Raw genomic sequence first — 23,032 nt, forward strand, 5'->3', positions numbered from 1 at the left:
CAACCAGGGCAGCAGCTGTGACCCAAACGGATCCAGCATCCAGCGGGCCATCGGGACCACCCTCCTGAACTGGCAGAGATGGGTCTTGTCTCTTGTCCCGTTCGTTTTCTCTGGCCACACCTGCAAGTGGTCAGCCCTCCATTCCCTCTCCTTCCTCCAGGCTCCTCTCCCCTACTCCTGGGCCAGGTCCTCTGTGGCTTCTTTCTCTTCCCCACATGCCAGGCTTTTTTCTGCCTGGGTCAGGGGTCTCCTCCCACCAAATGCTGACCTGACTTATCCGCCTCTGTCTTACTGTTGTCCAATCTGGATGACAAGCACAGACCTCTCCTCCAATCTGGACCCTAAACACAAAAATCTTGTTGCTCAGGTTCTCTTGAAAACCCCAAAGGTCTGGCGGAGGGTGGAGTGGGGATGCCCACTGGAGGGGCACCAAAGCCCTCCTGGGATCACAGCCCTGTGCCCCTGCTTACAGCACAGCCACTCACTTGGATTCTTTTTGATCCCCAAGGACACTGAAGTTTGGTTGGAACTGGGCCTTCTGCCCCTTGCCAGAAAAGCCTGCACTCTGGAGGCTTCACCCAACATCAGCCGCTCTGCAGGGCAGAGGATATGTCACCTGCATGGGGGAACGACTGTAGCAGCCAGAAGCTGGCTTTGGAGAAAGGCTAATCTGGGACACAGGACTTCTTGCGGTCAGGTGACAAACCAGTATTACCTCCTGTGTGTGAAGATAGTAGCCTGGCAGCCAGAAGTGTAGGAACAAGTAAAGTGAGTGGGCAAGGGAGATAAGGACAAGCGGCAGGTGTATACCTCTCCTCCCCTGGAGACTATGGGGACAGAGCTGCCCCTCTGGTTTCGCCTCCTCCTAGGATGCACTTCTGCACACTTCTTTCCAACAGCATTTACACACCTGGGGGACTCCCTCATGTTCAGAACTTGCAACTCCCGGTCTCTCCTTCCCCTCTCCAACCCAGCCTCCACCACCACCCCCCACAGACAGCTCCCAACAATGTTAGCTGTGACCTCCAGACACTGACTCCCTCACCTTCTGCTTCTGGGTGGTCCTGGGCGTCCTGCTGGACTGCTGAGAGGAAAACACCTCGGTTTCCCCTCCCCTTGACCCCCCTCCATGACCCCTGCAGGCTCTGCCTCCTTCTCCCCTCACTGCCCGCCTTTGCAGAATGGCAGCAGGCAGTGGGCTTTTCTCCCTGTGTGTGTTTCCCAACCTGCTCTGAGCACCGGTACAGCAGCTGCCATTTTTCTTCTTTCTGAATCCCTCGAATATTTCTCAAGGTAGCAAACGCACCTAGCTGGATGTCCCAACAGTTCTATAAGGCTTTTAGCAACAATAAATTTATCACGCTTCTGAGTACGCTCCCATTTTTCTGTATTTGTTGTCATATTTTTAAATAACATGCTTATCATGTTATGATTTTATTACATTTTAGAGAGTATCTTTTGGAAGACAAAGATTGATTGATTGTTTGTGGTACTGGGAATCGAACCCAGAGCTTTTACAGAGTTTCATTCCCAGCCCTTTTTTTATTTCTTATTTTGAAGCAGGGTGTTTTTAGGTCACTAAGTTGCCCAGCCTGGGCTCAAATTTATCAGCCTCCCAGAATGCTGGGATACAGACATAAGTGGCCTGAGGACCCTGGAACTTGTGTGTGGCATCGAAAGTATAGGTGGTCACACTGGGGACTCTGCCATTGTCCTGTGAGGTCTGTACTGACTCTGATGGTTACAGTTCATTGCAGTTTTGGTTAAAACATTTATTGTTTCCATAATTATACCTGTGTGGACACCCTTCATGGCTTTCTCATCTTTTTTTTTTTTAAAAATAAAAATAAAATAAAATACTAAAATAAAAAAGTTGTTTTTATTTGAATCATTTTTTGCCTCAGTAAATCTTCGGCACATCTATCCTCCCTGGCTCTGTAAACACTTCTCAAACCACCTCCCCACTTGTCAACCTGGTCAGAAATCTGTCCCATGTTGTACCCTCCAATCATCCTTCCAGAGGCTCCTGTCTCTAGAGCCCAGGTGGGCAGGTCATCCTGTCACTCTGGGACTTTCCTGGCTCCCTCACACTCTTGTTCTATTTACAGTTTTCTCTTACCATATTTGTTCTGTCTTGATTAGCTCATTCTGATAGGAGACACAGTGCTCATTAAATACTCCAAGTGCTCACCTGTATTTCCATGTCTTTCATGTTGAAATTAGGGTTAAATGATCAATTTTACCAATGGGTTATGAAGGGAAGTGGCATATGTTACTTCAATTTTTTCCCCCACCAGTACTGGTGATAAAATCTTTTAAAATTTTTTTTTTTTATTTTGAGACAGGGTCATGCTAAAGTTGTTCATTTGCCCAGGCTGGTCTTAAATTTGAGATCCTCCTGTCTCAGCTTTCCAGTGTGCTTCCATTACAGGAATGTATCACCACACTCAGCTGATGTACGCTACTTCTAAGCCAAAGCACGTAGGAGATAGGAGCTGGGGTGCCACCTCTATTTCACTGCTCTCCTGCTCTAGTGGTATTGGAGGAAATGCATTCCACATGGAACTTCTGTCTTACTGAGCCTGGGAATGTTCAGCCAGGGAAAGATAAGAATTTTTCAATAATTAAATGGAATACTGAATATAGTAAAATTGCTAAAAACATATTAAAAGTGCTATAGTATCATCAAGGAGAAGATGAGATTACCATAGATTAGTATCCCTAGTTTCTTTTTTTCTTCAAATCCATTTTATTCAAGGATAAAAAGAAAGAAAGAAGAAGGAAAAAGAAAACTACAACAAAATTTCAAAACACGTCAATCAGAGGGCAACAATCGTACATACATTGCTCATTGTAATCCCCAAATAGTATCCCTAGTTTCTGAGGAGCATAAAGGGAGTGATGTTAAAGGAGCTACTCAGATAATTAGAGAGAGCTATCCAATTCTCAGTACTATGTGATGGGAGCTGCTTTAGCCACTGTTGGAAATGTGACTAAAAGCAAGAACTTCAGTGCTCTCACCAGCCACAACCTGAAGTGCCATGAGAAGCAGGAAATGTCTTCAGTCTGGCCCTGAGCCTTCACTCTGAAATGTCTTCAGATCTCAAACTTCTGAGATCTCGTGAGTTTGTCCCATTGACAGAATACACCCAGAAGCCAATGGGCCAAGGAGACTGGGAAATGTAGTTTTCAGTCTTCCAGCCTCCTGCAATACTGAGGAGACCATGGAAAAATGGGAACCATACCAAGAGACTAAAACTGGCACATTCAGTACGGCTGCATACCAGAGCCCTTGGCACCCATGTTGGAAATGTAGACATTTTGGGGCTAAGCCACTGAGACGGACACTACAGCTAATGCTCATTATCTTCATGGATGGCAGACTGTGACGCAGTCTTGAGAAAATGTATTTAGTGAATATACCTTTGGGAGCCTTTCTGTGATGTTATTTTTATGTGCCAACTGGATTGGGCTATCAGGTACCTCACATTTGACCAAATCTTACTCAGGGTGTGTCTTGAGGGTGTTTATGACATTTTAATCAGGAGACTGAGTAAAGCAGATACGCCCCCTACAGGTAGGACTGAAATTTCAGTCCCCGTTCCCCCCCCCCCCCCCCCCCCCCCCCCCCCCCGGTCTTGACTGTGTCAGCCTTCAGCTTCCACTTTACATGATGGCCTCTCTGTGTTCTCAGGTGCTCAGATTTATAGTGGGACTACACACTGGCCCTCCGGGGTCTCTGCTTAGTGACTGTAGGTCTTGAGACTTCGTAGCCCTCCTAATCTCATGAGCAATTCTCCAGAGACACTTCATGTCTAAGGAGTCGTTTCAATTTGGCTGGATAGAATTACAACTTATTTCCCTCTTAGAATTTCAAAGTCTTCTGCCTTGTATTTTAGCTTCCAATGTGACTGGTGGGTAAGTCATGTGAACTGGAAAGTCATGGGCCAAGGAGAGCCCTCTGAGAAGCAGAGTGCCATGGACTCAGAGCTGCACCTGGACTGCGGCTGTGGGGTTGCAGGAAGTTGCATCTCTCACTGGAGGTGATGGAGAAGGTTTGGAATATGCACTGGGGACAGTGGCACATTGACTGTGGCACAGCCTTCCAGCATGTATGCACTGGCATTGGTCTGTGGTCTGTTAGACCACAGAGCAGGAGGTAAGTGGTGGTGAGCGAGTGAAGCTTCATCTCTATTTCCAGTGGCTTCCTGTTGCTCTCATCACCACCTGAGCTCCATCTCCTGTCAGGTGAGTGTGGCATCAGAGTCTCATAGGAGCACAAACCCTACTGTGCTCTGCGCAGATGAGAGACCTAGGTTGTGCGCTCCTTGGGATCATTCTGAAACCACCCCCAGGCTCTCATCCTTGAAAAAATTATCTTCCACAATACCAGCGCCAAAGAAGCTGAGGACCGCTATACATATGAGGGTGTGGAGCTTTGGGGAAACCATTGGGTCATGAGGAGAACTCACTTGAATGGACTAATGTCCTCATAAAAAAGGCCCAGAGAGACCTTCAGCTTCTTTCTAAGAACTCAGCAGGAGGACAGTGCTCTATAAACCAGGAAAAAGGCCCTCAACAGACACTGAATCTGTCAGCACTTTCATGTTAGACTTCCCAGCCTCCTTAACTGTGAAAGACAAGTTTCTATTGTCCATAAGCTGCCCAGTTTCTGGCATTTTCTGTAACAGCCAGAGAGGACTATGACACACTTGCATGATTCTGATTTTATAATCAAATTAGGGTCTTTCCCATTCACAAGTCTGCCAGTTATGCAATCAATGAGTTTAGGTTAGTTTTCACCGTCTTCCTAAGACTTAGTATGATACACATCCAATACGTGTCTGTGGAATGAATTGCGATATTTATTGAGAGATGAAATCAAATTGAGGTACCATGTTACGTCTGCAAGTGCAGCAAAAACTACTCAGCATAGTAGCCAATCTTCCTCCTCTGATTCACAGCGGTGGGGCTTCTGACTAAAGCCAGGCAGAAAGCCTTCCACCTCTTCCAGGAATCTGGAGCAGTCACATCAGAACTGAAGGCGGCTGGGTTGAACTCACCACCAGAGGTGCCTTAGCCCAGAGTTCTCTGGCTCCCTGGTCGCCTACAAACTGACTTTGCATCTTTCTGAGAAACTTATTTTCATCATCAAATTCATTCATGATGGGTTTCTGTCACATGCAAACAGAGACCCCTACAAATGTTAAAACTAGTACTAAACATGACATCAAGGCACTAAACATGGTATATAGGCACCTTTTCCCAGGAAAAGGTAGGATGTCTGGTATTTGTCATTGGGCCAAGTTCGGGAAAGGGAAGGGAATTTCCATATGTATTCCAGGATGGGGAAAGGCGCTCCATTAAAAGAAAACAGATCAAGCTATCAGCTATCAATTAGGGTTATCTGGGATCATGTGTCCTCTGTTGAAGCTCAGATGAATGCAAAGGGATACGAGATCATGTGCAGGGCAGTTCTGTGTGATGATGCTGATTCCTTTCCAGAAAGACTTCAGCATTCCTTTGCAAGACCCACATGGAACCAGGCCCTTCCAGATCTGCTCTGAGAACATCTCAGAGGCTGCCTTTTCCCTTTTTTTCTTTCTTTCTTTTTTTTTGGTATGGGGATCTCACACTTGCCGGGCAGGCACTGTGCTGCTGAGCTAGATCTTTGGTCCTCAAAGGCTAAGACTCACGAAAATCTAGCAGGGAGCTCCATGTGGACTTTGTGGTTTGCTCACACTGACATATGATAAACTGTGTGCCTTAAACAACAGACATGTTTCATCTGGAAGTTCTGAGGCTAGAAGGCGTCAGCAGGGCTGGTTCCTTCTGAGGACGGGCAGAGAGAATCCATTCCAGTTTTCTCCCCAGTTTCTGATGGTTTGCTGATAATTTTTGCTGTTCTTTGTCTTGTGGAGACATCACCCCAATCACTGTCTTCATTTGTATGGATGTCTCTGTGCCCCATTTCTATAAGGATACCCATCTTTTTGGGTTCAGCTCCACTTCCATGAATTCATGTTAATTCACGTTAATTAAGCTAATTACATGTGCAGTGACCCTGTTTCCAAATAAGGCACTAAAAATGTAGGACTTCGACATACGAACTTTTGGAAGAGGGGAACCAAATTCAACCAGTAATAGATTCATAACTGTACCAGATACCAGATGATCTGTATGAGTTTGAGGCATTCACTGGAAGGCTAGGGATGCTGACCATAAAAGGAGTGTTTTTGGAAGGACGCAGGGCCTAGACATCTTACAGTTCCTTTGAAACACTTCTCTACTTCCAGAATGCCATAGCCCTGCAGGGGAGAGCTGACTGTTCCTTGCCCACCTGCACAGATATCCCTGAACAATCAGAACCTACTTGGTACATCAGAACCTGAGGAAGGAGAGGAGGAACATCCAGGTCCCAGGAAAAAAGTGGCCAGGATGTGTCAATTTATATTCCAAAAGCCTGAGATTTGTTGGGGAAATATGGTAAACTTAGTCCAGCGAGCAGAATGTGATGTGAGTCAAGCTGAATGCAAGGACTATGTGTACCAACTTGTACACAGTGCATGGTGCTAGCAGCTGGGGCAGGGAGGGTGGCTGCTGCCAACCTCAGTCACATAGGAGCCTGTTCTTAGGAGCACTGGTCTTGGTGTGGGGTTGAGGAAAAATCCAGAGACTTGGGGCAGGAATGCTGGCCTGGACTGATCTCGGGATCTGACATTCCCCATTGCCCTCAGTTCTCTAGGGTTAGGGCAGCAACTTCATACACCTGCATTCATATTAAACTCAGACTATGCTGACATAACCTTGGCAAGGTCTCTTCACTAAGAGACTCAGGAAGAGGGCCGAGAGCTGAGCGCCATCTTCCTCAGTTTTTCTGTAGCTCAGGACAAATCCTCTGCTCCTCAGGGAGATGCAGGCCTGGACAGTCCATCTTGGCATCCACACCAGGCCTTTTCCCTTTCCATCCCCACCTGTGACTCCCCATCCAAGGCCTGAGGCAAGGCCACCAGATGAGAACTTTGGGCATCTAATTAGTCACTTGAGGTCAAGCAGTCAATACACACGCCATAGAGGGGTCAAGGTACTTAGGGTATAAGAGGGGCTTGACCTGCAGAAATCAGGCTTCCATCAGTTTATCACTGTGGCCCCAGAAAGGAAAGTGATTTAACTTCAGTTTTATGACATTGTGTCAACAAAAATATTCCAAGCTGGGTGTGGAAGGGACCTGGACCCAAGGAAACACCAAATGATACTTGTGAGGAACATCTCTGAAGAGGTAAGAGGGGACTCGCCTGCCTCTCCTGCTGATGACAACTACTAGGATTATAGGTGTTTGCCACCATCTCTGCCTTAACTATTTTGACATCTAACATCACAGTTTCAAAGGTTAATTAATACAGCATAAAAAATCTAATTTCCACCCCCTCTAGAAAACTACAAATCTTGACAGTACTCACCTTGGCCCAGGTGCCCATGGATGGCATCGATCAGCTCTTTGTTCTCCTATTTAGCTGAGCACCTGGTCCCTCTTAGCATCACCCACTGACATCACCAGCCTGCTCTCTGAGGACTGGTAGGTTTACAACTAGTTGGACAGGCTCCTGAACATGGTTACTTAAGATTTATTTGGATTTTCCTCATTAAAAAAAATACACTGAGCAATATTGTGTATTTTTTCTTAAGGAAATTGAAAACATGTCCACACAAAAACTTAAACACAAGCAATATTCAAAAAGGGCCAAAAAAAAAAAAGCTGGGCATGGTGGCATACCTGTAATCCCAGCACTTGGGAGGATGAGGCAGGAGGATTGCCTGGAGTTCAAGGACAGCCTGAGCTACACAGTGAGTCCAAGGCCAACCTGAACTATATAGCAAGACTCTGTCTCAAAATAAAAGCCAAATGTCATCACCTGATGAATGGATACATGGATAAACAAAATGTGGCATTTACAAGTAATGGATTATTCAGTCCTAACAAAGAAATAAGCGCTGGTCCATGCTATGACATAAAATATGCTGTTCACATGTTCTGTGTGATTCTATTTATGGGAAATTTCCAGCAAAGGTGAGTCCATAGACAGGAAGTAGACCAGAAGTTGCCCAAGCCTTAGGAATCAAGATAGTGACTCCTAACAACTAGGGTTTCTCTTGGTGATGATGAAAGATTCTAAAATAGTGATAACGATTATAATACTGTATGAATACACTAAAAGCCACTGAATTTTACATTTTATTATTCTAGTAATACTGGAGATTGAACCCAGGGCCTTTGCACTGAGCTATATCCCATCTATTTTTAAACAATTTTTGAGTCAGGGTTCCATTATGTTGTGAACTTGTCCAAGCTGAGCTTGTGAAACTCCTACGTTCAGAATACTGAGATCACAGGTACATACCTGTAATCAGTCAGCTGTGTATATAAATTATAGGTTATTACCCCTGCTACTTAGAGAACACTCTGACAAACAGCACTGAATATTCTTTTTTTGTTTTTTGGAATTGCTGGGTCAGAAGGGCATTTTATTTTTTAACTTCTCAACAGTGACTAAACCAGTTACCACTGTGTGATACAGCTTCTCTATACCTCTAGCTATAGTTCATTTTGCCAGTCTGATAACTAAATGAAAAAATGGCCGACTACAATCCATTTCCCCTAGTTACCAGCCTGTTCATATTTATTGGCCATTTTTCTTCTTCCATTAATTTTCTGTTCATTTCTTTCACCTTTTTTGGGGAATGCCTTTTGATTAACTTGTAGTTATTCATATATTCTAGAGACATACTATTTTACACATTGCAAATATTTTCTCATATACTTTTTAATGTTTTCTCATATATTACTACTTGATGCATGGCACTTAGTGGTTTTACCTAGGGGCAGGGGATATAGCTCAGTGGCACAGCGCCTGCCTGGCAAGCATGAGGTCATAAGTTTTCCCCGGCACCAAAAAAAAATTACTAGATGGGTGATACCATTATCATTAAGCTCAAGACTGTGAGTGTGTGAACAGTCGGCTTCTACCTCCAGTTTTAATTGGTTGATTTAATTACTGGCTAAGACCACAAAAGAAAGTCTGTGGCTCTAGCATTTTTTTATTTATTTTTGTTTTTATATTTTATTCAGACAAGATCTTGCTATGTAACCCAGGCTGGCCTTGAATTTATGACCCTCCTGAGTCTCCCAGTGCTGAGATTTTCCATGTGTACCACCTCGCCTGGTTAGTAGCTTTCTTTGTACTTTTTGTTTTATTTTAGCAAAAACCACCCTGGATCTGAGAGGAGTTATGATACACCCAGGCCCTAGAAATATTTGGTGGAGGCTGCACTGCTCTGAGGTCCACAGAGACAAAGGAAGCAACACTGAGCTGATTCACAGTTCTTTGGTGATGCACACTGTATGGAGTGAAATACCAAGACCTGGCCCTGTGCTATCTTTTCAGCCTCAACAGTGGGTCCCACCTAGATAGATGCACACACCTGCAGTTCCATATCTGACATTGGCAGGTTTGTACTTAAGCATGTTTAATCAAAGATAACCAAATCAAACCCAAAATTTCCTTTATGTCCATGGCTCTTTAATGCAATTTGAAAACAGATTCCTGATGGGCTTCACCTTGCAAGCCAGTTCCCCTGCCCTGGCTGTCAGTGGCTTCACCACTCCAAGGGCTGGAAAGGCTGTGAGCTCTTGTCCCCAAGCTAGAACATACAGTCCCTGCCAAGCAAGATCAGCTCCTTACATGCAAGGCCTCAGCTCCTGCTCCTGACCTTGGGGATGCCTTAAACTCCAGATTTTAAATCACACACACTCACTCTCTCTGTCTCTGGGGATTTTACTAGGCTACCCAGCTTGGTCTGGTCTTCCAGGCCACAGCCTTCAACCAGGAATAGCAGGGTAAATAAATGCTGGAGTTACATTTCTTCCCTACAAGGTAATCTTAGCCCTCTCATGCTCCACTGTGTGCTGTTACTGTTTGCCACTTCTTACTTCAGGTTAGGGAAGCCATAGTGACATGGTTACTAAGCTTTTCTTCCTCCTTAAATTAATGAGGACTCAAACCATACAGCTTCCAATAGTATAGTAAGCAAAAAATACTTGACTTGAGAAGCAGAGGAGGAGGCTTACTCTGAGTTTGGGGCCAGCCTGGGCTAAGTTCAAGAGCAGCCGGAACTACATAGCAAGACTCTGTCTCAAAAACACAAAAAACAAACAACAACACCCCCCCCCCGCCACCCAAGGGCTGTCATCTGTACCTGAGGGGAAAAAGACCATGGACTTGAAGCCAAGACTGGCAGACATCTAAAAGTCAGCAGAGTTTGGAGGTTAGGCTGTGGCCAGGGTGGGGATACTGCACTACTTCTGTCACAAGTAGCTTAAAAACTTAAGACTCAACTTTAACATGATCATCACAAACAGGGAAAGAAGCTCCAAGCTCACATTTATTACACTGTTGCTTGGTACATGTGAGGTTCGATCCCCAGTCCCACCCAAAAAAAAAAAAAAAATTCCATAAAGTCTATAAAACTGTTTAGAAAACATTTATTTGAACATATGAAAGGAAAATTTAGAGACGCCCGATAAAACAGAAGTTCCTTTGCAAGGTGGTGGGAAACCCTGACAGGTGTCTGTGAGCAGTGCCCAGTGCTGCCCAAGCTTGGGTCACAGTATTTCTGCTCTGAGCTCATGGAGCTGCAGAAGGAGCCTGTGTTTGTGGCAGGGATGTCACATTCACAGATAGGAGAGGCCGGGCACATGGACGCACATCTGAGGCTTCTCCTCAGTGCTCCTTTGGGCACAGACTCCGAGGGTTCGTCTGAATGGCGGTAAGTGAGCCAGGGCCCACAGAACTGGAGTATTAAAAACACTTGCAGCGCACTCTGCAGAGGCCTGTGTGCTTTCCTTTCATCCATCCAGTCTGGATTTTTAAGAATGTGACCAGGCAGGCACCTGGACTGTGACAACTTGGAACTTCACACGAAGACGGTTCTACCAGCCAGGAGGAGCTGCCTGCTGCCTCCCTAAGCTCCTCTTCTGGGGGGCCAGCACCCGTCTCTCCAGAAGGTTCCCTCGACCCAGCTGCAGAAGGCACTCAGCCACGAGGCGGCTCACTAGGGCTGGCCTAGCGGATTGGCCTGAATGGAAATGTCACACCGGAGATGAAGGTGTGCCCAGGGTGTGTGGGCAGGGCAGGGTGGGCAGCAGGATGGGCCGGCACAGCCCCATAGCCCAGCGGGGGCGTGTGGATGTGAGGGTAGAACCCAGGGGGGAGCGCTGTGTGTGGTGACTGCTGCACTGGGCCAGAGATCACCAGCTGGAGCAGGCTGCAGAAATAAGAAGAAGCATTAGGATCGCCAAGGCCGTGATCACCTCCTGCACACACATGCTCTAGGTCTGCCCTGTCCCTCTGCACCTGTCACTAGAACATGGAGACACTCCACATGCTCACTTGCTGAGAGGCATCAGAGAAGGACTATGTCACATGGGCTTCCAGGTAAGTGGACACTGAGCACAAGAGGAGGGAGGGGGCTGGTGGGGAACAGATTAGGAGGTGACCCAGGGTAGCAAGACTTTGCTGAGGAGGATCCAGCAGCGGGAAGCCAGGATGCCCTGCAATGACTTGTGAAGGGGGATCTACACTGCAGCTTCCACATGGAAGCTCCTTAGCCTCCTGAGTGCAGGGATTACAGACCCACGGCGCCACAGCCAGCTCTCAAAGTCATTCTCAATAACTGTGTCATAAGCAAATTCAAGCATCAGCCCCTTTAAAGCCAGTCTTTCAAAGCAACTTGAAATCAACAGTCTGGCACAGCACTCCTTGGACGCAGTTCCCACCTTGACCCTGTTCTTCTGGATTGTGGGGCCTACTCCCCCAACCTACCCCGAATTTGTGGAGCCGCACACAGCCCATCTGGCTCACAAGCTCCCCAGTACCAGGATCACACCAGGTCTGGCTCCTGAGTCTCCTGAACAACCACCACCTGCCTCACAGCAGCCCAGGCCCCTACCATCAGCAACCACTGCCCAGCTGCCTGGACCTCCCACCTTCCTTTTTAAAAAAATTTAAATTGAATTTTTCCCCCTCTTTTTTGGTAGTAGAGGGGATTGAACTCATAGGTTTCATACCAAAATATGTTCCCAGCCCCTTTTCACTTTTGAGACAGTCTAAATCACACAGCTGGGCTCAAACTTGTGATCTTCTAGCCTCAGCTTGTGGGAATGCTAGGATTACAGGCCTCTGCCACTGTGTCCAGCTCACTAGGTCCAGCTCAGTGCGTCCTTCTGAGACTCTCCCAGGATGACCAGCGGAACCTCCCAGCATCACTCACCATCTCCAGCTCTCCTCACTTGACCTCAGTGGACTGACTCCCCAACGATGCTCCCCATCAGAAACTGCCTGGCTCTTCCTGCTAAGGACACGGGCTGCAGCCCTTTCCTACCCTTCCCCAGCCTCCTGCTTTGCTCCTGTGCAGACACACAGACACTGCTTGCTTCAGTCTGGGCCTTGCTGGCTGGTGGGTCTATGCCAGTCTCTCCGATCCCCACACGAAGGCTGCCAGGTCCAAGCTGCCTCTCTCCCCTCATTCTATAATGCTGCACCTTCCCTACACATTGCCAGTGTGGCACTGCTGTGTCCTGTGACTGCGTGTTCTCCAGTGCACTGCCAGCTCTCTGGCCACTGCCTAGTGCTCCCAGGGGAAGAGGCTGGCTGGTCACAGCTAACCCTATCTGCCCACCCCAGCACAAAGGGGCTCCAAGCCTTCAGGAGGGCCTCAGGCATGCAGTTAGTAATGTCCCCATTTCACTCATGTTTACTTTTCTTGGTAAGAAAGTTTATCAAAAATTTAGCCAAGGGCTGGAGATTTAGCTCAGTGGCATAAGCACCTGCCTTGCAAATGTGTGGTTGTGAGTTCAATCCCCAGTACCAATAAAAAAAAAAAAGAATTTAGCCAACCCAAGGAGTATTACAGAGGCAAAACAAAGGTCTTCTATTTGAATCCGCACACCCTGCCATTGAAATATTTCCAAGAGTTTCCAGGCCAGTTGGAAAGATGAGTAACACCACGGAGATCAACAGAATTCAAAGGATTCCAAGTGAAATTCCAAGAAATTTTCTTGAGGCTCAGGAAAAAAAAAAAAAGGAGCAGCAGGTCTCCTGGAGGAGAGCTGGCCTGCGACAGCCTGTCCCTTCTGCTGGACAGCACAAGTGCTGCCCACCCTACAAATTCCTTCCACTTCACTTAGGAGAGCCCATCTGTGGGGCTGGACAACAGGGTCTCTGAACGTGGACTAAGCCTGCCCTTCCTCTGCAGCTAGCACAGCCCCAGCCACTGGGTCTGTACATTTCTGTCTCATCGAGCTCTTGCTCAGACTTGCCGGCTTGATGGAACCAACGGACCAGGCCACGGGGGATCATCACACACAGTCAGCCACACAGCCCTACTCCTTCATCCATGCTATCTGCCCAAGTCAGCCTTTGGAGCACTGTGCCTCCTTGTTATTGGCCAACCAGCTTAACCTAATTCTATAAACCCTGGCCAGTTCTGCCTTTGACTGAACTTGAACATGTCCTTGCACATTGCCTCAGTGGCTATTTTCAATGGGTATATAATGTTCCATCCCTCAGGGAAGCATGGTGGCTACTTCACCAAGTCTCCCTGAGCCCTAGTTAAGCTGCTTCCACTTATAAGATTGCAATTTGTGTGAGATGTTTTTGTGCACATATTTTTTGGCTTCTTTGCCAAGGACAGATTCACAGAGGTGAAAACCCTAAGTTATCACAGGAATAGCAATGGTGACAGCAGCTAACACTTGCTGGCTACCCTACACCAACTGCTATTCCAAGTGCTTTCTAGGTTTTCACTCAGTAATCCTCACAGCCCTGTGGTGGGACAAGGCAAGGGGAACTTGAGGCAGGAACTCTGATTTTCCTGATTTTTCAGGTGAGAAAAACTGAGGCGTCAGGAGGCAGGGAACTTGTCCAAGGTTACAAGGAAGCAGCAGTGCGCCATGCTATTCTTGCTTTCCAGGGTACAACTGAGGTTATGGAGAGGAGTCCACGTGGAGGGGAAGATGAGAAGTTCACAGACACTATCTTCTTTCATCCTTACCACCACCTGGGAGGCAGCCAACAGTACCCTTGTCCCTTTTCACAAAGGAGAAACTGAGGTTCACAGACATCTGAAGAGACTGCCCAAAGTCACTGCAAATCATACTCGGGAACCAGGTCCCTTCTGAGAGAAGCTCAAGCCCCCATTTAACTGATAACCTGTGCTCTAGGCTGGTGGCTCTGCAGTGCTTCCCCAAGACCATAACTCAGTGTCACCTGAGTGCCAGCACACTGGCCTCCCCAACAACCTGAAGCAGGCCAAAGGAGCTTTGGGTGAGCTTGGACTGGGATCTGGTTTCTTCCCATGAGTCTTGGCCCATGTTTACACTCACTTAGGATTCTTTTCATGTGGGTTAAGCTGGCCTTTCTGCTCCTCACTTATCAGATCCCAAGGGGCTCCTTACAAAGAGAAGCTCTGAACCCTGCAGCACAACTTGTCGTGAGGAATCCAGGACAAAGGGGTCTGCTGTGCTTTGCCTCCCACCACCCCTGTCCTAGCAATGCCAGCAAACAAGGCACCTACTTGTTATGAGGCAGCCTGGAGCACAGGGTTCTCAGGTCATCTGCAATTAAGGAAATACAGGGTTAAGGAACAGACTGGAGACCAGGCGAACTGTTGCTGATGTGGTTCTTTTCCAGAATGCCAGCAAGTTGGCAACAGTACCTGACAATATGTATTTCCAGTGTGCTTTTAGAAAATGGGCTTCGTTTTCTGCAGTTTTTGCTTTAAAGATAGAAGAAGCCATTTAGGAAAGGGGGTACCCTCACTGACGGTTGCTCAGGTGGCTGGGAAAGTGCCCAAGGGCAGGGTGCTTACCAGCAGCCAAGGAGAAGGGTCACCACTGTGACTGAGTCAACAATGGGAAAGCAAACAAGAGTGGACTGCTGGCACCAGGCTACTACTGGGCAGACTCAAGCACTGAAATTCAGGAGAATACTGGGGGTGTAGCTCGGCGGCATGAGCACCGCCTGGCAAGTGCAAGGTCCTGAGTTCAATTCGCAGCACCAAAAAATAAACAAATAGAAAGAAAGAAAGAAAGAAAGAAAGAGAGGGCAGGTGGGAGGGAGAAATTCAGGCAGTGAGAACACCTATGGTGTTCTGGATGGCAGTTCCATATAGGTATATATATACAATGCATTGTAGGTAAATTATGCCTTAAGGAAAAATGACTACAGTGAAAAAAAATCCCCGCATGAGGAAAGATTTGTTAGGCCAAGTTTCCAGTCCTGGGCCAAAAGAGCCAGGTGATATCCAGATATCACATCAATGGCACATCAGTCCTGGGATGGGGACATTAAATAAGGGGACATTCTGCAACCTTCACCCTCCTCCTTACAGGATGAAAGGAAGTCCTACAGGAATCAAAACCAGTGTCTAAGAGTCCCTGTTTTCTCTCTGCAGTGTTGTAACCATTCCCAGGAGACCTCGCAGGGGTGGTACCTACCTCTCGTGCACAGAAGAGCTCCTGAGGCCATGGCCACCTGCAAAGCCTGTGCCAGCCGGTCCAGTGAGAGCTCTATCTCCTGGGAGGCATTGAGGGGGTTCAGTTCATCTGCAAGTCTGTTGATCTCTTCTACCAGAGGGACCATGTGGTCAAATAGGATCAGCCCCAAGCGCCCGTACAGATTCTTCTCAGTCAAGTGCAGCTGAAGCGTCATGAGAACCTGCAGAACACTGAGGTGCAGTTTTGAGTACAAGACGTGGGAGTCTCTGTCCATCCCCACACCTGAGTCCTTTGGGACCTTGTTACTGACATGGCCATTCGATAAACAGGGTTTCTTCTTCCTTTTATAAGCCAGGGGGGCTTTTACGCACCAGCGAATCAATCCAATGAGTGGGGTGAGCTCTAAAAATCCTATTGGGAGATTGGCTGCAATCGGAGTATTTAAAAAAGTGATGAGAATCAACCGTGGGTCCTCAAAAATCCAACTGACAATCATTTCAAGCAAGTCCAAAGGTGGGATGAGATCATCTGCAAGCAAAGATCAGTCAGTCAGAAGTGTTCTTGGTCTTGGGACAGAAATGGAAAGTGGACAGAAGAGGACAGATTCCCCAAATTTACAGCCTTCGTGCTTGGCAAGGTCACTACTGCCTGGCCTATCTATTTTCCATCTTGTTTTCTAAAACATTCACCCCATGAAGGCTGGGTCACTGCACCCAGAACCCTCTGCTCAAAGCAGAGCCTGAAAAAAAATCTGTTAGGTTAGCCAACCATCCCAGCCTCAAGCCAGAACCCTTGTTTAAGCAACAGCTTGGCCTCCTATGATCCCTGAGACCTGGCAAGTTCCAGGGCCCAGATAAAGAACAGTAATAATGAGGACGAATGTTGACACAGATTCTGAGCTTCTTATGTTGGGCACTGGTCTCAGTCCCTTTCACAGACAAATGCATTAAAACTTTATATAGCTCCATCAATTACTCCCAAAGGATGAGGAAACTGAGGTACAGTGATGTCAGGTAATTTTCTGGGACATATCAGAAGCAGATGGTGAGCTCAGATCTGACCTGAAGCAGTCTGGCTCTTAGACCATCAGGTCACAGGGTCCATTCTGGGGCTGGCATGCCAGGCTCTCAGGCTGGCTGTGTCCCCAGTCACCTTTTGGGCAGTGCACCCCACAGCTTGAAGGAAAGCTAAGGATGAGAGCAGTTTCTAAACCAAGCATGGAAGGAGTGTGTGGCAACCCAGGTACACAGCAGGGTAAGGTTTTTGGCTGTTCTTTCTCCCAAAGTCAGTCTTGGCCTTGAGATCATTCCTACTGACCACCTGCTATTAAACACAGCCCTTTCGGATGTGATGATGGCAGCAGCAGGTGGCATCATTTGTGTTACCTTCCCTTGACAACTGTGCATCCAGTCCCTTAATCCTCCCAGATACTTCTGTCTGGGTAACACCAGGCTCACACCCACAACTCTGAACTACTCCCCAGGGCGAGCCTCTTCAAAACCCTGAAGTCAGCCTACACTGCGCCCTGGGCACGCATGTAAGTAAGCTACTGAGTGAGCAACTCCTTCCCTTACTGAGACCAAAGCTCCCAGTACCACCTGGGCAGGAAGAGACTGCATGATGGGGTGAGTGTCTTCCTTTCATGATGTGAAGGCACAAACTCCCCCAGGTGCTCACATTTCCAGGATGGTATTAATCACTGTTCTGGTAATGGTGTCAGGCCTGTCCCTCCCAGGCCACCACTGTGTGCTGAGTGGCTGGAGGAATGCTGTCACTGACATACCAGCTTACGAGAAAAACACCACGTTTCAGACAAACGCTGCATGTCAGTAGTTACCCCCAAACATTATTTCTTGTTGCACATGGCAATTCATCCATTCCCAGAGTCAAGGCCAACTTCTGTCCTGTTGGCCTGAGACAAGTGATGACCTGAAAAGCAACTACAATGCCACGAATGGGTATGATTAAATCTTTCCTTTTAGAAAACCAAAGGCTTGGACACAGTACCCAGCTAATACTGTTTTCAGGAAGCCATGCAGGAGAGACCAAGGATAATTCCTCTTTAGCAGGGTAGCACCTCTCTACAAGAACTGTCTCCTACTCCGGAGGCAAACTGCTCCTGAGGAGAGTGTGGGATTACTGGGAGAATATGGTATGTACTTGTATGTCCAAACTATTGCTATACAAACTTTTTCAAGAGCTAAAATGTGTAAAAGCAAGAAAAAAAAAAAAAAAAGATTACAAAGAAAAGGAGGCTCAAATATATTCAGGGGACTGGCAGATACCAATACTGGGCTGAACAGAAAATGGAAACAGAAATACCACTGCAGGCTCTCATACTGCTCAAAGAATTAAATTACTTGTCAGTCCTCTGGGCAGCAAGAGCAGAGGGCAAAATAGGAGGAGCCTGAAATATGACCAAAAATAGGGCTTGAGCCATACTATAAACAAAACTGCTCATCACAGCTGGGCATGCTGGTGTATGCTTATAATCCCAGCATTCTGGGGGGCTGAAGCAGGAGGATCACAAGTTGCCCAGTCTGGAAACTTGGTGACATGGAAAATACCTATCTCAAAATAACTTTTTTTTTTTTTAAAAGGGCTAGGCATATAGCTTAGCATGTATGTAGGTTCACTCTGGGTGAGAAGTAAATGAGTGTTTATTTTATAATTCTTATAACTTTTCTGGATTTTTCAAAAACCAAATGTGGAGAAGAAACTCTGACAAGGTTAATGCACATGCCCAAGGTCTTTTGAGAGTTCGGTGTGTAAATCTCTTTTTAACTTACACAAAAATAAAATAATTTAAATGAAAATTTTTTGGTACCAGGGATCAAACTTACGACTTCCTACTGGCCAGGCAGGTGCTTATGCCCTGAGCTAAATCCCCGGCTTCAAAGAAATTTTTTTTAAAATGTAGGAAATAAAAAGCAAGTCGTATTTCTGGGGAGAAGGCCATATCTTACCAGACTACAACTTGGCTTTTTAGGCCATTTGCCCCTTACATCATTCCAACTCAAGCAACTGGGGACACCAAGAAAATTTCCCTCATAGCACACTACACAGGTCCAGCTGCCCACACATTTACCTTTAGGCCTCAAATAAACAAATACACTTCAGAGAAAAAACAGCTAAAGCGTTCACTGGGAAGTAAAACCAGTCATCAGTTGAAGCTTCTTTGATGGCAACAACATGTTTATCTTTTACCTGCTGACAGGTCATAGAGAGCAGTGACAGACGTTATGAACTGGCAGCAGAATCGGGGGCTGGCGCTGAATATCTGCTTCAGTGTCTGAACGGAGCCTGGCACCAAACAGCAGTAGTCATCCACCAGGGCCCTGGCGAGCCGCACACAGTAGACCACAGGCGTCCGCTGGAAGGAATCCACAGGCCACATAACTACAGGTGTTGGTAACTAGCAGGTCGTAAGTATGTACAAACAATGAGGACCACCAGAACTGGCAGAGCCATTTCCCAGAATGGAGAAAGCTATTAACAGCTTCCTTTGGAGCAGGAGCCAGCAATCTAAAGCCCACAGACCAAATTCGCTCCACCTCCTGACTCTGTGAGTAAAATTTCGTGGCGACACAATGTGCTCATTTGCTTGTCTACTGCCTAAAGCTGCTCTTGCCTTGCAAGGGCAGAGCTGAATAGCTGCAACAGAGACTCTATGACTTGCAAGGACTGAAATATTTGCACAAAGGGTCTACCAACTCTGGCTTTAAAATTTATTTAGGAAAGATGATTTCTGACTTCAGGTGAAAAAAATCGTAACTTTTGTAAGCAGGTGAGAGCCTAACAGGTAAAAATTAACAGCTGTCAACACTTTGAAAAGATCTGGGAGTCTGTGAACTATTAAATAAGGAAGATGTTTTAGTAGAGCAGCACTTTCCAAATTCCTCTTACAACCTTATTCTCTGTGATAGGTTCCTCTAATACTTTCGAATCCTATATCCTCACCCTCCCCTGCCTTTTTCTCTTTCCATGTGCATGCCTATCAGCCACTCAGGCCACACTCAGCAGCTGCGAAGGAAGCTGTAGCTCCAGGGCACGAACTGTGGATTGGCAAGAATTAAGGCATATGGTTCACTGGGACTTACCTGTGCACTGCACCTAACAGCATGTTTTTGCTAGCCAAATTTTATGGACAAGCAAAATTATTTTTTAAATACAGTTATTATATTGGCAAAGAACTGATTTCAGGTACTTGGGAATGAAGGAACTTTATGAACTGACTGTAATACATTCTGGTAGCTTGGCTAAGAAACATATTCACCCAAAGTTTTGGTCATCAATCACTCTAAAAGTACAGTACCACAAAAATCAAAAAATGAATCTTCCAAAATACTACCTAACACTAGATCTATTGTAAATATATACTTTTTTTGTTCACTGAATCCATTAAGTCATCTACTACATGATGTCACCTTGGAACTGTATGAAATAACACATGCTTTACTAATCTAACTGTATAGACAATGACTTTCTAATAATAAGTAAGCATTCCTGTAACTTAATATATAACGATTTTAAAATCTCATCTTTAAGACTGCATATATACAATTTTCAAAATCCTGTTTTCTTTTCCTCTAAAAAATTTTTCACTTAGTCTAAAGATGGGACTTTGTGTGGGCATGGTAGCAAACATGTGCACATAATCTGGAAAGCCAAGGCAGGAGGATCACAAATTTGAACCCAGACTGATAACTTAGTGATTTAGCAAGACTTTCATTCAAAATTTAAAAAAAAAAGTTTTTTTTCCAAAAGGCCAGAGATATAGCTCAGTGTAAAGGCCCTAGGTTCAATCCCCAGTAACAACAACAACAAAAAGTCCTCAAGAATTATAATGCTGTACAAAACCCAAGAGGATTCTATGTGACTGGGTGGCCTGGTGGACTTTCCCCACGTTTTGAATATTTTGTGCCTTTTTGTTGTCTTTTTCTTCATGTCTCCTACCATAACACAAATGCTAGTGTGCCCCAGCATAGAGGGGAACAGTTCTCATGTCTAACAGTGGTCTATTGTTATGTGAGACTCAAAATCAGGTCTTATCCCAGGACACAGTCACAGAATTACCATGTGTGCTCGTACAGTGCATTACTGTGGCCACAAGGATATGACAAAGATCTCACTTTCTCCAAGTGGTTTTTTTAAAAAAAGAATTATACATAAAACTGTACATAAAAATTGGACTGGAACACAGGTATCAGGGCAGCAATGATAAAGGACATACTGTAGTACACGTGGAAAAGAAATCTCCAGAAATCCAGTTAAATGAAAATTTCTGAAGTAAACTCATCTTCAGAGACTCCAGGAAGGAAGGCTATTTCCGGAGCAGTACCTGAAGCCAAGAAGCTGCACATTCCAAAACTGGGATTCGACACACAGCCACAGCCATAGAGACCAGCTTTCCCAACAAGCTCATCCTGCTGTCATCAGCTTTGTTTCCCTGAGGGCTGAAAAGCGATGAGAAAATAATCTGCCGCACAGAGTCCTTGGTTTGCTCCTGGAAATAATTGCACATGATTTCAAGAAGCTGAAGCTCCTGAAGTGAATTCAGTCTCTGTAAAACAAACCCAGGAAAAAGCTGTGAGAAATGTGGTTTTTGCATGCTTGTTACTTCGCCCAATAAAAAGGAAGGAAATATATTATGTTCCCCAAGGTGCTGCTTTTCAGAAACCCACGTCCCAGGGAGCAGAATGCTGAGGCTAAACTCGGGGAAAAGTCTCATTAGATATCATCCTGGAGGAGTCATGATAACCCACGAGGCTTAGGACTCTAGATGACAGGTTTTTAATGAGGTAGGTGGACAGCCCCCGAAGGAAGTCTTTTCGTTGAACACCGCTGGGTCGCAGCTGTCACCGCCTGCAGACTAGGCACTCGGCTGGGGAATACCGCAGGACTGCAGGACAGGGGATTGGGGGACTGCCGCAGTAACAAGGCTCAGAGCAAAAACCGGGGGACTGGGCGAGTGCCTGTCACCGAGGGAAGGGCACGGCCGGAATAGGCACCTTGGGCTGCGCGCCGCGCTCCTTGGGCACCTGGAACACGAACTCCTCCAGCAGCTCCACGGGGCCCTTGTCCACGATGGGCAGCGGCCCGCTCTGCAGCTGGCTGCTGAAGTAGATGTCCAGATGGTACAACACCTCCTTGGCGGCGCTCAGAGCGTCGCGGCGCAGCAGCGAGTGGCGGATGTCGCTCATGGTGCCCAGATGCCCCGTGCGCCCCACTTCCGCCCGGGCGGCGGGGACGCGCCACCGCCCGTGGAGACAAAGAGGTGCGGTCTAGCTTCCGTGCTGACCCGGGCTGGGCCGCGGCGCCCGCCTGCCCGCCCGCTACCTGCTGCCGGCCCGCTCAGGGATCCATCGCCGCTGCCACCGGCCAGCAGGTACCCGTGGTCCGACTGCAGCGCCAACCAGAGCCACTGGAGCCGAAGCCGCACAGCCGAACGGTGGCGGAACCACGGAGTGAGGACGGCGGCCCGTAGGGGCCAAGCGCAGACGGCAGCCGCGCGCTCTTGGGAGGGCGCCCCCTAGCGGCGGCGCGCTGGGCAGGTAGGCCCCGCCCCTGGACCAGAGCGGAGACCTCGCTGCCGCGCCCGCCACTGAGCTCCGGTGGAGGATTTTCTAAGCTCATGAACCTGCTGTGATAGCAGTTCAACGCATGTGCCTTTTTCTTTCATTGCTGTTCCCACCAGCCAGGACGAGGCGTTGGCTGGAAGACGGCGGACTTGGGTTTCCTCCCAGCCTGGGCAGTTCATCTTAAAATTGTGTCTGTTCTGAACTCACAGGTTTCTTAGACTAATGTTGCCCGGTAAGGGCCTTTCCCCTACCCCCCCCCCCTCTGTCCACAGGGTTTCTGTTTCCCTGTCCTGTGCAGAACCCTGGCTTTGTTGGCTGCTGGTTCCTTGGCCTAGCTTGAGATGGCCTGTGGGAAACTTGGTAGCCTTCAAGGTCTGGGCCACCTGCTTCCTGCACCTGAAAACCCTCCTGCCTTCCTAATGCCCATCAGCACTTTACATAAGTCTCTTTTTTAGCATTCATCTCTCCACTGAACTAACTAGCAGTTTAATTTTGGAATTTTTAAACAAGGCAGAAAAGACTTGAATATGGCCAGAAGAGGCCAGTGAAGGCCAAGGCAGGTGGCACAAGCACAGCAAGTGCCTGCAGTAAAAGGCCTAGGCTGGCACAAAGAAGGCCTCAGTGAGGATGTTGTAATGGATATGAAAACCCCCTAGGAGACAGATAGACTAGGGAAGGTCATAAAAAGGGTAGAGCCCCAGGTGTTGAGTCACTGAGATCCTGCTAGACATGGCTGTAAGGACCCTCCTTGTCCAGCTGCCCAGATTATAGAGTGAGATCAAGGTTTCAGTGATACTTAGAACCTTGGAAAAGTGATTCCCTGGCCAGGTCTTCAGTGGTGCTCCATCCCAAGAGGATAAGCAAGTAATCTACCCAGCAACTGGCAAAAATTAGTCAC

At 47.1% G+C, this 23,032-nt stretch overlaps 1 protein-coding gene across 3 annotated transcripts; it reads right to left on the reverse strand.

Annotated features, from left to right (window-relative positions):
* Positions 1 to 10,523: 10,523 nt before the first annotated feature.
* On the reverse strand, positions 10,524 to 22,039 carry Ints15 (integrator complex subunit 15). 3 transcript variants are annotated; one of them, XM_013152765.3, is made up of 7 exons: positions 21,565 to 22,039; positions 20,895 to 21,116; positions 18,761 to 18,926; positions 15,925 to 16,081; positions 15,554 to 15,783; positions 14,632 to 14,671; positions 10,524 to 11,322 (listed from the first exon to the last, which is right to left on the reverse strand). In XM_013152765.3, the coding sequence occupies exons 1-7, from the start codon at positions 21,754 to 21,756 to the stop codon at positions 11,121 to 11,123; spliced, it is 1,209 nt and encodes a 402-aa protein (XP_013008219.1). In that variant the 5' UTR covers positions 21,757 to 22,039; the 3' UTR covers positions 10,524 to 11,120. The 3 variants fall into 3 exon arrangements, with proteins under 3 accessions (XP_013008219.1, XP_003470089.1, XP_023420951.1); XM_003470041.5 differs by having other exon boundaries at positions 15,554 to 16,081; XM_023565183.2 differs by lacking the exon at positions 21,565 to 22,039 and having other exon boundaries at positions 15,554 to 16,081; positions 20,787 to 20,979.
* Between the last annotated feature and the right edge of the window lie 993 nt (positions 22,040 to 23,032).

The sequence above is a fragment of the Cavia porcellus genome, unplaced genomic scaffold (assembly GCF_034190915.1).
Source record: "Cavia porcellus strain 051 isolate PalLab524CR breed Dunkin Hartley unplaced genomic scaffold, mCavPor4.1 scaffold_23, whole genome shotgun sequence".
Lineage (NCBI taxonomy): Eukaryota > Metazoa > Chordata > Mammalia > Rodentia > Caviidae > Cavia > Cavia porcellus.